This window comes from Limulus polyphemus, unplaced genomic scaffold, assembly GCF_000517525.1.
Source record: "Limulus polyphemus unplaced genomic scaffold, Limulus_polyphemus-2.1.2 Scaffold420, whole genome shotgun sequence".
Lineage (NCBI taxonomy): Eukaryota > Metazoa > Arthropoda > Merostomata > Xiphosura > Limulidae > Limulus > Limulus polyphemus.
The window spans coordinates 44541-59523 of record NW_013666030.1 but is presented as its reverse complement, the minus strand read 5'-3'; the positions used below and the strand labels follow the sequence as shown (position 1 = coordinate 59523).

At 30.2% G+C, this 14983-nt stretch overlaps 1 protein-coding gene across 1 annotated transcript in view; it reads right to left on the bottom strand.

Annotated features, from left to right (window-relative positions):
* LOC106458147 (serine/threonine-protein phosphatase 4 regulatory subunit 3-like) overlaps window positions 1-14983 on the bottom strand; it is a 66982-nt gene that overhangs the window by 28863 nt on the left and 23136 nt on the right. Inside the window, 3 exon segments of the mRNA XM_022384283.1 lie at window positions 4341-4457; window positions 5175-5219; window positions 6905-7054. Of these exon segments, the coding sequence (XP_022239991.1) occupies window positions 4341-4457; window positions 5175-5219; window positions 6905-7054 (312 nt within the window).

The window sequence follows — 14983 nt, the reverse complement described above, 5'->3', positions numbered from 1 at the left end:
GCCCAAGCAAAAATTCATGCACCTTTCAAATACGCGTTTTAGAACACAAGATATATCAGTCACTAGAACAGAATGTCTCAAACTACTACCATTTAACTGCTTTCTGTCAGAGCTACAAAAAGGTCACAAAACTCCATTCCTACTATGGGCAACTACTTCACTTAACATACATCAAGCAGTTTCCCTCAACTAGAGTCTATTGTTTGACAAATTTAAAAGCTCTTTCTACTGTTTATAAACATATACATTAACTAAGAACCCGTGGTTTTGAAAACTGCCTTGAAAGTTAAGGAAAGATGGGAAGGGCCTCTGTGTGGGCTGGAAAAATCTAATTGTATCTCAGCAAATGGAGAAGTTCAGAAGTTGAACTTTTATATTTGACCATGCCATTATTTATAGCTAGTGTTTATAATTAATTTGACAGTGTAAAAATTATAATACTGAAATTATACAAACTAAAATGGAAAACTGAGAGTACACACATGCATCACAAGAAGTGAAAATTGAGATTGTTTTTAAATATTTCTTTTTGAAACTAAGAAAGTAAAACTTACATACTATAAAATTTGAATAATAAATAACACACTGATGTTCACTTCATTGAAATACATTGATAATCAAGTTAAATAAATTTTGAATGTAGTTTTGTGAAATGTCGTGACATGCACATTTTAAATTAACAAGAGCCATAAGAAGCCTGTATGGAGAGGGTCAACTCTTTAAAAACGGGCATCATTTTGTGCAAATGTCCGGAGGTTTTAGTGAGTTGCATTCAAAATTTAATTAAACTACTTTCTTATCATGGTATATATAAATAAACTTGGCATAAACCATACCTAATAACTCCAATTTTAACATTAGTATTAAATTCTTAATTTTATAAGGCAATATATAAAAAAAAAACACAATTTCTCCCTAGTGTGATAATTTATTTATCACCACTTCAAGAAATACAAAATTTAGCTTACATTTCTCATTATAATGTTGTCATTGCTCAGACAAAGCATAATGCTTATAGCCTTCAATCTGATTTGACTATAGAGCCATCACATAGAAAATCAGAATCCACTTGCCATGCCCACTTGTCACATCCTCTTTTTCAGAAAGTGTCAATGTTTCTCTTTGATGTTTAATACTATATTATTTATAACCAACAGAAAGCCAAGGTTTTAATATATCAAATTATATATTATATTACATTGTTTTCTGTACAGAGAATAGCCTATTTCACTTCCAGTTCAAATTTTATTTCAATGGGAAACACACTGATGAGCTTAGCCAAATTTTTAACAGCTCTTGTCGCATAGTTAGAAAGCCAGAAAAATCGTGATAATTATGGATATTGTCTACTTTTTGTAGGCTATTATTCTGATCTTTGGTGCATTATTTAATTAAATAAAAAAAATATTTAGTTCAGTAGTACCATTAGTATAAAAAAGTATGGTTAAGTGTCACTAACAGTTGACAGCAAAAAAAAAAAAGACCCAGAGAAGTACTGTATTTTTTGTTTTTCATGTGTATTCTTGATTCATTATTACAAAAGTAACTAAAATGTAAAAATGAGAAACTTTTAAGTTAGATTATGTAAAACACATAATAATAATGAAAATATTTTCATGAAGTACACTCACAAGTAGCCTGTGCATTATGTAATTCGATAGGGTAACATGAGTTCTATGTTCACCAATTGATTTACAAATTTTATGGCAGGAATATTAATTTATTACATGGTTCAAAGGGGCAATAAAACAATAAAAGTTTAAGTATAAATAGATGTATACTGTTACGAGTTTAAATCTATCTAGTACATGTATAAAAATTTTAAATAAAAAACTTAATTTGTAGGAATGGGAGCACCAAAAAAGTAAGGAAACAAGGTAGGAATGGGCAGGATAACATTGCATCACTTGGTGGTTTTTGACACAGCGAAACCTCAAATTCAGTGTGGCCATCTTTCTACCCATTCATACTTAGTGTGCTTTTTGTAACTTTGTAATTGTTCAAACTAAATAAAAGGTGTATATAGCTAAATTTTCCTATTGTATGTAATCAAATTATATGACCCTAACAAAATGCATGACATCATAATGGGGGGGGGGGGGGGGTTGATGTCGGAAGTGAGACAGGAAGCTTCAATAGTCATATTTTGCTTATGGGAGACATTAATGGCTATCTGATAAATAAGTAAGGGTTGGGCCAAACGAATAGTATTAAAACTGCTGATTTTTGAAAATTTTAAAATTGTTCAGTATTTAGATGGGATTAGTTGCTGATAAAACTCAATTCAAAGCAAAACATAAAGTAGAAAATACAGAACGTTGGCCACATCCACTTTGAGGTTGCACTGTGTCAAAAACCGTGTTGAAATGTTATCCCAACCATTCCTACCTTGTTTCCTTACTTTTAAGTGCTGCCATTCCTACTTCCTAATTTTTTTACACTTGTCTCATAGCCTTTTTTGGTACTAAGTCTCGAAAGTGACTGGGCTCTTATCCTATTCTTCTTGTAGTTTTTCTTGGTGCTAAGTCTCAAGAGTGACTGGGTTCTAGGCCTATCCTTCTCGTAGCTTTTCTTATAGCTATCTCTTGACATGTCCTGGCTTTTGCTGATATCTTTGCTATAGTTTTTTCTTCCATCTAGCCAGGATGGCAGCTTTTTCTTTGGCTGGATTAATGGCTAAGGCTTGTTTTGCATATTCGCCATTAGTGTATCTAACCATATCTCAATAGACCACATTTAGTTTGAAAATAATGCAAAGGTAAATTATACAACTTATCCTTCTTGTTTTCAGTCCAGAGCATTCAAGCAAATCTGTTTCAGAGTTCTGAAGTGATAGCATTCATCCTCACATATGAGACTCACGTCTTAGGCACCGACTGCTATGACAGAATTGCTCTGTCCAACACAGAACTCTCGAGTTAGATGTATTGAACTAAAAACTTCGCTTTCAAAGTTTACATTACAGTTAGAACCTAGATCTAGAGAATCTATGTAGTCCACATTTTTTTTTTATCTAGCTGATACAACTGCAGGCTGATCATGTAGCACATGCGCATAAGAAATTGTACACCCACATATGATATGAGGTCGGGTTGTTACTTGGCAACCTACAGAGCATGCTCGTAATCATAGAATGTGGCTACTAGTGGTGTGAATTGTTAGCTCGTTAGTAGTGTTGCAAAATGGTTATTGTTATTACATGTTATTACCAAGGTTATAAGAAAAATGCTTTTAGCCAAAGTAACATAATTCAATCATGTGCATTTAGATTTGCATAAAGCGAAGGCAGGAGAGAGCTATGCCTTTCCAACAACGTTAGTTGTGATTTTGTGAAATTTTTATTTTTACTCTACTGACTTTTTCAAGTGCTTTGCTATTTGCAGTTGGTTTGTTTACTACTCAACAGTGTGTTTGAGATTTTTTTTTTTTATTGCACATGTGTTCCATTACTACTATAAGTACAATCATACTTATGATAAACAAATGTAGTGTTATGTTACATTTTGAAATTTCTAAAATAATGAAAAAGGGTGACTTAGATTTATTTGATTTTTTTTTTGGTGGTTATGAGGTCAGTCAAATTGACCAACCTCGAATACAGAGTTAGGGTAAAGAAGATAACACATAAAATATAGTTTTATTAAAAAATAACATTTTATAATTATCTAGGAGGTTTTAGAGATTACAAAAATGAAATTACATTCAGATGAATAAAAGTATTTTTAATCTTAGCATGAAAATCACTTTACACTCAGGACTAGTAAACAAGACAAGTTGACATATTCCCAGACAAATCTTTACTACAAATACTTCATTAAAAAATCTAATTTTTCGTGTAAAAAAGTCTTACTGCTTACTGAAAGTCTGCCAAATTTGGTTAAGGTATACGTACTGTACTAAAAGTTATAGTATGGAAACTGTAACAAGTACAAAATGACTATGAACTCTGTCAATTTGACTGAGACTGTGTGGCAAGACTGATATGCATTTACTAGATAATAAAAAAAATAAAAATTAATAATAAAAAGGCAATAAAAGGTAATGCAGTAATGAATGTCCAAAACATGCACATTTTTAAAGAACATACAAATATTTTTAAGAACAATATGCTCAAACACTTCAATTATTAATGCAAAAACTATCAATATACTAGTGGTTAGAAACTGCATAAAAACCAAAGTATTCATGAAGAATAATTTTATTGACCATATTTTGATATTTATAAGCAATGTAACATCAATATCATCATAGTTTAAGTAAGACTTCTACTCACATCATTTTGATATTTATAAGCAATGTAACGTCAATATCATCATAGTTTAAGTAAGACTTCTACTCACATCATCTTGCGGAGTTCCTTGCTGTAGAGCATATTCACGAACCATTGGTGGACTGAAGTCCACAATATATGAAAGGATGTCTATTGATGCAGATTTGATCGTAGGATCATCCATACCCTAAAGTGAAAACATTTTGCTACTCGTAATCTTCAAAAAGGAATTACAAGAAGTTAAAAGATTCAAGTAACTTCAACACTCTTCTGGATAAGCTTGTTAATCATGTCAAGTGTAATTTTTTCTCTCATTCAGTTCTTATTCTGAATAAAGTTAAACACAAAAACAAAAATAGACTCCTTATATTGCTAAAAGATTTTTAAAGTAAACTCATAAAAACATGCAAAAATATCTTCACCTCAGCAGTCAACTAATCCATTAAAATATGACCAGTTATCAGTTTTGATAATATTATGAAGTCTATAAGGAAAAAAAGAAAAACAACACATGCCATTATTTCATAACTTCATTATACCTAATTTCTTATATGTTGACTCTCATGGGAAACTACACAATCTTTTATTTTCAACTCTGATTCAGTACAATGTGTTTTCACCTTCAAAATGTCTATGATGCTAAATTTTCAACAAATAATCCACTACTACATTATTTTTTGACCTAATGGTTTATCACTGATGAAATTTTTTTATATATGGGTTTGAAGTAGAATGCCCAAACAAAGTAAAAATAAGTTGTTCCAAATATCTGTAAGTCTTTAAGCTACTGTAACATCAATAAATCTTAATTTAATATATAGTGGGAGATTTTATACAGACTTCTACTGTACTGTAAAATGCGAATCAATAAAAAAAATCATTGATGATGAAAAAAAATACATACCAGAGTTATTTCTAATGCTTGTAGCACACCAAGATTGGACAGCATCTAGAAATAATTGTTACATGTTACATTGTTATAAGGCATCAGTTACTAAGCATAGAAAGCTTTTTATTCTGACTCAAATAAAAAAATCATTTAAAATTCATTCATATACCAGCAACTGTTGCTAAACTTATTAATATTTTATGTCAACAATCTGAAAGTTATCCACAATTAAATATACTGATCAGCAATATTTCTTTTAAAAAACTGCTACCTACAATTATTCTTGATTAAATATTTATCATTCATATCAAAAATTCAAAAAAAAAAATTAACCTGATTATAAAATGTAATTTTAGTTTAATTTTTTCACTTGTTATAGCTTTCATTTCATTATCGTGCAAACTAAACATAAACTTATTAAAGACCCTTGCTGTAGTTTTCCAATAACTTTTTTCATCTGTCAAGAAGAAAATGTAAAAGCAATCCTTTATAAGACAGTGTTCCTTAACAGAACTGTCTGATTTTCAAATTAGATACACCAAATACATTCTATTCTAGAAACTAAAAAAGCAATAACTTTTAAAAAATAAAAAGTTCATAAATGAATATGAACTGTGCTTAGAACAGGCCTCGACGTATCACAGGTGCCAGGTCGTCACAGTGACTAAAAATTTCCTCATGATGCCTAGTATTTTCTCCCATTTTATTCGTGCAAAGGGCTGTTCTAAATGGAACTTAAATCTAGATCAGTTCTAGACTCTTGGAAGTCCAGAACTATTTTCACATTCTTTAAGTCCAAAATCAAACTTTCTTTCCTTAATTTTATTGGCAGATTCAGCAGTTCTTATTTTTCAGGAATGAAGTGTTGTGGTTGTATAACATGTTACCAATTTTGTGTCATTTTGTATTTCTTCTTTCTCTCAATCCAATCAATCAGTGCACATGTTTAGACTCAGACGGTACCAAAGGCAGTTAGCTCAGGCAATACTATCAAGCAGTTGTTGATATTATGTGATCGTTAAAATGAACTTGTTGCTATGAAAGTAAATAAATACACAGTAGCCCCATTTCCCACTACAAACAGTAATGAAGTTAGTTAGGGTATACCTGGATCTTGAGTTTTTGGGCTGGCTTAGAATTTAAATAAAATAACTTGTAAATAACAAAGGTGTTGCTACAGGATAAAAATCAAGAAACCAATTGCTATGCATAAAATCACTACTCAAGTCTAGCATATCTGGATTTTATGAAAAGCCATGTGCTGGACTGTCTTCATACTATTAAAGAGCTATATTACTAAGACAGAACTAAATGAAAGCAGCAGTGTGCTTCTTCACACATAAAAAAAATTCTATGCAAGTTTTTAAGACTTAGCTATTGTAATTTTCTAACAGCACAAGTACAAGCAAACTATAAGACATGTATACTTAGGTTGAAAAATAAGATTAAGATGAAACTGGAGAAAGCTAGTTTATCATATTACTGTTTATTCATAATAATTAAGTAATTCACACTACACAAAACCATTCTTAATACATTCACTACTGGAAGTGAAAACAACTTTTTTTAAATATAAGGCTTAACTTAAAAAGGATTTACAGCAGCAATAATGAAATTCATAATGATGGCAAATTTGCAGTGAAATAAATATACATTTTATTTGATGAGAAAGTATGACTTAATAATGACAGATAATAATAATAACAACGATACAAAATGAACATTCATATTATCCAAAGCTATACCTTAAAAAATGTTTCTCGACTTTGAGGTTGAAGTGTTTGGGAGAAAGTGCAAAATTCTTTGAGAAATAACACAAGATCTCTCCTCTTCTCATCATCTGTTGCTTCATCTGTCAACTGAACAAATAATTCTCCCAGAAACTTTTCCTCTTCCTGGAGAAAAAACAATGACAGGTAAAATTACTTTATCTGATTGCTTTGGTCTCATACTCATTGTAACCCCATCTGTATAACAAACTGACAGCACATATCAAGAATAATACTAGTATTCCTTGTTACTTCAAAGTCAATAAACATTATTTAAATCAAATTAAGAACCTGAAGGTTATTATTTACAACTAAAGGAAAGTACCATCATGCTAAATAAATAAAGGTACAGCTAGTATAGCACATCATCTCACTTTTTACATTAATAAATAAACTTGTAAAACATTTTTAAAAACTCTTATGCACTTGTTTATTTTAACAAGTTGAGAAAACCACAGAAATAATTAACATAAAGTCCACTGGATTCAAAGGATAAAAATACTACCAGTCCAACCAACACATTTTACACAACTACTCATTAGAAATTCCAATATTTAAGAAAATATTTACTGAATTCTAATAATAAAGAAAGTGTCCAATTTAAAACATAAAAAAATTGTGGGAAAATGTTTTTTTTATATATATATAGGAAGTTGGAACATCAAATATGTTAAAATCTATATATAAATCAAACAAATGAATCTATTAAAAAATGTATACAGCAAAGAAAATTTCTACACGTTTTTTAGGAACTGAATTTATAAAATTCCTTTCACAAAATCTTGTTATAAACTAAATAGTTTAATTTTAGCACAATTTTGTACATAGTTTTCGTGGAGTGTAATAAAACAGTAATATTTTTATTCCTGGACTCTTTCCTACTGGAAAATGAAATAATCTCTCTTTTCTGGTCTTGTACTATGCTTTGACATATTGTTGCTGAGTAGCAGTTGTAACACTTTTTTGAATCACTGCTAACTTTCTGGAAGCATTTTTCAGTTCTGAAAAAGTTACTTCACTGTACAATTAGAACACTTCAGACATTTGTTAATATGCATGAAAGTTAATTTAATACACAAAATAAATTATAATAAATATGCAATTTGATAGAACTAACATTCAAACTGAAGTGATTCTGTCATGCTGTTTTCTGATATTAACAGTTACTAATGAAGAGTATGACAAAAAAAGTTGTCAAATGCTTTTTTAAATGTGAGATAAATTGATAATTTTTGAAAATTTTTATCATCAAGTTATTTTTTTAACTTTGTTAAAAAATAACTTCTATATTTTCATTTTTTCACTTTAATAATTCATCACTCAATAAGCTATCAGGGAGTAGTAACAGAATTTAAATTGTTTTTGGCTAATAGCAAATTTTTCCAGTTATCTTTGTTTCAACTAGGTAATTCAAACTTTATCATTTTTTTTTATTTTTGATATTAAATCCAGCCATGTGTAAGTTTACAAATAAATGTACTACAACAAGATTATATATTGAAGAACCTACAAAACATAACAATGGCTTACTGCCTGTAAAGAGGAAAATACACAAATCTGGAAAAAAAAAGATTTGTATGACAATGGTATCAGCATGTAGTAACATCTAATTTTTTATATGAAAATTCCAACAAATTCATAATATTTGGAATTTTTATACAAATATGGTAAAAAACATACTAAAATCATTTTGCTAAGTGTCGGCATAAACTTGACTTTCTTGCACTCAAATGTTTCCAAATCTAACTTTAACAAATTGGTACATATTTTAACAATTTCAATGCTATGGGGGTATACATGCCCTTGTCTAAAGTACTGTCATGGGTGTTTGAAATTTTGTACCACCAGGAAGAAAGAGTATTCCACTTCAAACTTCCAGATAAGTAACGAAATATTAAAACATGCACTTTTTTGTTTTCTAATGTGTATCAAAAAAGAAATCTGATACTGGGAGAATTTTTTATTACTTACAAATGTGACAGTGAAAGACCTAAGGGAACATTTATTCACATATAGAGTTTAGAGTACATGATCACTGCATCTAAGTTACTATTTTAGGCCTACTAGTATCCAAAATTTAAAAATTACATTAAAAAACCAATTATATACCATTCTTAAATGTTTTAACCCTTTCCAGACAGGTCACGGGTGAAAGGCCATGTCATCGCATTTGTTGACTCGTATTCAAAATTGTATTGAACTGCTATTTCATGAATTTATGTCAAAAGTTAGGTATGAAACTGTAGATAGTAATTCAAATTTTAGTGTTATACCTTACTCAATTTCTTAATTTAAAAGTAAATATAAAAAAAAACACAGTTAAACATCGATTTTTGTGTGTCAAGTGGTATGTAGAATGCAGCACTGGTTCAAATTCGGTGTTTGTGATGTCAAAATACTAAGTCTATAGTTTCGTACGAATTAGGAACTCAAATTACCGACATTGACGAGCTACAATATAAAATAATAGCCTCTTTTCACTTTCCTAAGGTATTGCTCATGTAATAAATCAAACATGGTGGCACCTTGCCCATCTCTTTCTATTTTTGGAAATGCTCCCTTATACACACTTACTTCTATACATGATATGAATAACCAATTGAAAGCTCAAAATATCTCCCTAGTGACTTTCTCAGTCATTTTAACTTGTTGGATGCCATCTCTTTTTTTTTAGAACCAAGATTTCAAGGATGTAGGTTGACTTTAGTCTGATCAAAATTTCGTTTTTTTAGACCCAAATACAGCTTAGTTATTAAGCTTGATAAATTATAGTGGAATTCTATGGTATTGATAATAGTAATTTATGATTTTTGGTTATTCAACTTATTATATATAAAACCTAAAAAAAATGTTCGTTTCATATCCTCAAAGTGCAAAATTTTAGAAGGCTTAGCAACCTATGTCAAGCAGCAACCGAGTACAAAAGTCATAACTAGAAGAGATAATTGTTTGCTTTCTTCTTTATTTACTGTTTTACATTTTAAGAAGAATAAGAACTTATTTCTAAAACACAGCCAGCACAGGTCACTTTGTAAGGACTAAAGGTCAGTTTTATATTATTGGTTACGGTAACATGAGTCATTGTAACTTCTGTATTGTTAGCCAGGCACAGCTGAAAGGTTAATATAATAAAAATAATAAATGTATAATGTTTTGAGATTTATGCTATTTAGTCAAAACATTTACGATTTTATGTTATAATTTGTAGTCATTCTAAAATGAAAAAGGCATAAGTTATATATGATAACTATCTGGACGTTATACAAATTTTGCATATGAAATTTGAAAATTTTCTGATGCTCTAAAGTAATTTTAAACTTAAAATGAAAATAACTTTGCATGTTAGATAAGCAAGATGTGAAAAGAAAAATGCATGAGAGAAACATTGCTTTACAAACCTTAAGACTTAAGAAAAAAAATTATATTTTGTATATGAAAGCATTGTAATGTTTACTGATACTCTGCAAAATTTTGTTATCATACACTTACTAATTTAAAAGTTATAGTATGAAAACTATAACAAGCACAAAATGGGTATGAGGTCGGTCCTAGGGGACTGAGCCCATGATGAAAGAGTTAATGTATTAAGACCTAAGTCACGGCCAGTTGTTCATACAAAAATTTTCTTTTTTTACTTTTTTCACATACACTAATAAAATAAGAAGATATTCATTATGAAAATGTTATTTTTAATTCAGATATTACTATACATAAAACCATATTATTGAGTGTTTGAGAAACATGTCATTAAGTATTTGTATAAAGCAAGCACATAATTAAATGAAATTTCTACTACTTTAGAGAACCAAAGTTGATATAGAAACTGAAAATGCTTATGTTGAGTTGATACATAATAGTTGTACATTCACACTTTTTATGTTATTTAATTATCCTGAATGTAAAGTGCATGAAGTACAGAGCACACTAAAGAACAAAGAAAGGAATATTAAGTGGGTCACAAAACTATACACCATTATTTGCCATATGTTATTAGTATAGAAATTATCTTCAACTGCTCAAAGCACTTGAACAAATAGCTGGTTCACTGTGTTATATATAAACTAATTAAGTTTAATGATCTTTATGAAATAAACAGTTCTTCAAATAAACAAAAATATACATATGTATCTTGACTTTAACCTACAAAGTACTAATGAGTTTATATACTTTCCACTACTGGTGAATTCTACAAATTACATCATATTGACTACTTTGTTTTTGCCTGTTACAAACAGGCCTGGTGAAAAAGGAACAGACCTTAAATCCCTATAAGCAGTATCCCACCCAAGAAGATCCCAAAAGCAAAGAAGCCATGTGTGGAGGGAAAGAACTGAAGATGGCAAATGTCCCAACATGGAGGGAAGGAGGAGGAGGTATCCCACTAAAATCCCTAAATATAGGTGGAATACCTAAGAACGGAAGTGGAAGGTAAACATTATCTTTAGAAGAGTAGATAGGGTAATACAAAACTGAAAAACTAGGCAGGGGAGAAAATGGATTAACAGAGATCCAAAGGGCATAAAATCAAGAAAATCTGCCTGATGGTAAGCTAAGGCAAAAAGAATTAAATCCTGTATAGGGCAAGGCATGCAAATACCCACTCTCAAAAGAGAGACAAAAATATCATCATGAACCAATGTCAGGAAAAGGGAAAGCTACTGTGAAATGTTATAGGAGGAAGGAGGCAAGCAATATTGGGAGCAGGTAGGGTGGACTCCAGCCTCTGGGGGCCCACACAAACGAAATTACAGGTACAAAGGATAAAGTAAACAAAATTAATAGTAAAGAAGTATAAATTATAAAGAATGACGAAAATGAAATAGTCGATATATATTGTAAAGTTTAACAAATTGTGTAGCGAAATAAACATATGTATTACATGATATATATGTTGAAGAAAAAATTTTAACTATTGATCAACCCAAAATTATAACCACAGGCAAACCGACATTAACAAGTAAGATATTTAACTTAATTAGTGATTAACCCATAAGTAGAACTACAGGTACACTGAAAATAACATACTCGTGTTAAGCCTAATTGAACAGTTCTGGGTAAGCTCTAAAATAAAACTCTTAACTTAACAATAAGTGTATACAATATTGGGAGAAGTTAATGCTGACCCAAGCTCAATGTGTTCCACAAAAACCAAGTTAATATGAAGAAGTATAAAAGATAAATAATAACGAAAATGAAATAAATGTTAATTTATAACATGAAGGAAGTGTGTATTAACAGTAACCTATTTATGAGACATGGGGTATGGAAGAAAAACAAGACAGTTAAAACAAATGATTGATATACCAATAAGATGAATGACATGTAATCCTAAACTAACAAAGACTTCTGGTAAGCCTAAACGAATGGTTGGTAAGCCTAGACAAATGGTATAGGAGAAAAGATACAACTAAGCCTAATTTCTAACCTGAGCTGGACTACAAGTGTCATCCAATCTAACGAAACTTACGATATAGAGCTCAAATAACTACAGATAACAATAATAGAAATAAAATTATTCAAAAACCATAACAGTATAATGTCTCATCTTTCCAAAGTCAGTGGACTATATTTCAAAATGTGTGGGCTCCCAAACTCGAGGCAAAGACTGACAAAGGTTTGCTCATTGGACAATCAATCTCCCAATGAAGTAAAGCCGATAAGTTTCCCACGGAGCACCACTACTTCAAGCCTATGTAAATGTGCTGATAGAACATGTAACCCTCGAAAGTGATCACGTACAGTTCATAATGCAAAATGAATAACCAAATGCAACTGTGTTGGCAGAAAGAAATAAAAAGTTTTGGTAATGAAGTAAGAAGTTCCACAACCAGATAGAAATATAAAATATTTCCACTTTGGAATAACTCAACAAGTTACCAAGATCACTATTGCATAATAAAGAGTAAACTCTTTGGGAGAAATTAATACAAAGCTACAGAAGTAAAATAAAACTTGAAGATAGCACAAACTAAACATCACAACACAAGTACTGCCAAACAAGAAGTGGTAGTTTAGTAGAATTGAATAGAGGGAGTCACATGCATAAAGAGAGTATGTTGCACTCTTATTGGTGGAGGGTTGTCGCATGATGATCTGCATGTGAGACACAATGGAATCAGTCAATTCCAGATGAGGCAGTTTCAAGACTTGTGGCAAGCACAAAAAAAGTTCTGCGTACAGAAGGCAGTACTTAATGAGAATAGCTACTTATGTGAGGAGAGGTTATGTACCATGTTGAAATTGTGATATTTTAATGACTAGGAAACAGTGAACATGTACAACTAATCACTTCTCTGTCTCATTAAACTGCCAAATGAATGAGATATGAATATTTTGTTAACTATCAACACACAGTTTAAAATATACATTAATATTGTGATGATCTCTCTTTTGACTTTTAGTATCAAGAACTGGTTCTGGCTAATATAAAAACAATGTCTGATATAACAGTTTTGTCTTGCCTGACATAACAATTTATAAAACTATACAATCAAAAAACAATGTGTGTCAGTCATTGCATGCATGCTTGCTCACATGAACACCCAATATCCCTATTGGCTAATTGTATACTAGTACTTTTACATTTTTATGAGTGCAAAACTATGAGATTTATAACATTAACTTTAAATATAATTACTTCAGTAACATCAATAGACATGCAAGTAAGCACATTAAGTTAATTCTTTACCTCCCCATGTCTTATAAATTCAAACAGACACCTCAAAATCAACAATTAAGCCCAAGGTTTATATACGTTTTGTATGAGAAGCACAGATTTACTTGTTATACAATCTATGGTCATTTGCCTTAAGTCACTGCCACGACTTCATTCATTTTTAATGTTCTACAGCTAACAAATTGCATGAAAGAAAACAATTACGGGTTTCAGATGACATACAAAAGCAATTTAGACATACACACAAATGTATAAAAAACACATGATAACAGTTGATTTTTACCCTTCTTGATATCATAATTTTAACTCTCCCACAACAGTCAGTTGAATCGACCCACCTCGTAACCATTTTGCACTCATTTTTGTATACAAAAAATCAGATTTTTTAATGCAATATTTTTACTAAAAATTTGTCCTTATATACTATTAAAATATGGATTATTAGTTATGCTTTTATGCTATATTTATTGTTATACTGTTACAAGAAAGTAGTTTAATTAAATTTTGAGTGTAATTCACTAAAACCTCATGACATGAGCAGAAAAAGATTTCTGTGGAGAGACGTTTAAACATTCGTTATTTTATAACTATTATACAATTACAATTATCACAATACAGGCACCTACAAATTAACAATTAGGCCTAAAGTTTAAATATGCTCCATATATGAAGAACAAGTTTACCCTATATGGGAATAAAATATTACACAACTTCTGTTATTGGTGGTAATGAACCTGACACTTTTGTTAATACTTTAGGGAGAGTAAAAAAAGAAAAGAGTTGATACCTTTATGGAAGGTGAAAAGAAAAAATCAGAGAAATAGCAATAAATGAAAACAGGTGAATTTTACACTTCTTTATATCAAAATTTTTAGAAATTCACTATTTTATAACACTTATACTTTTTCAACTATTTCAATACATGTGCCTGATGCTTTGTAAATACTTTAGGGGAGAGTATAAAGGGGTCGATACCATTATGGAAAAAAAAAGGTGAAATAGTGACCAAGAAAATTTATTTTTTACACATCTTGATACCATAATTTTAAAAACTTATTTTATTACATCACTTTATCACAAGTTCATTCAAGAAAATATCTTAAAATGTTAGTGAAAGATGGTGATTATCTAGAAAGACAAAATGATGTGCAGAGAAATATTTTGATCACAGTCATTCCATGATTTTACACTTAATCACTTTAAATTAAAGTTCAACAACTCCATACTCTGTTTAGTAAGTTTTTGTTTCATTTATGTCCAACTACATAATAGAACACAGTATTACTTGCAAGATTTGTCTATTTAAAACATATACCCTTCTTACTCACACACACACACACACAGATATATATATATATATATATATATACACACACACA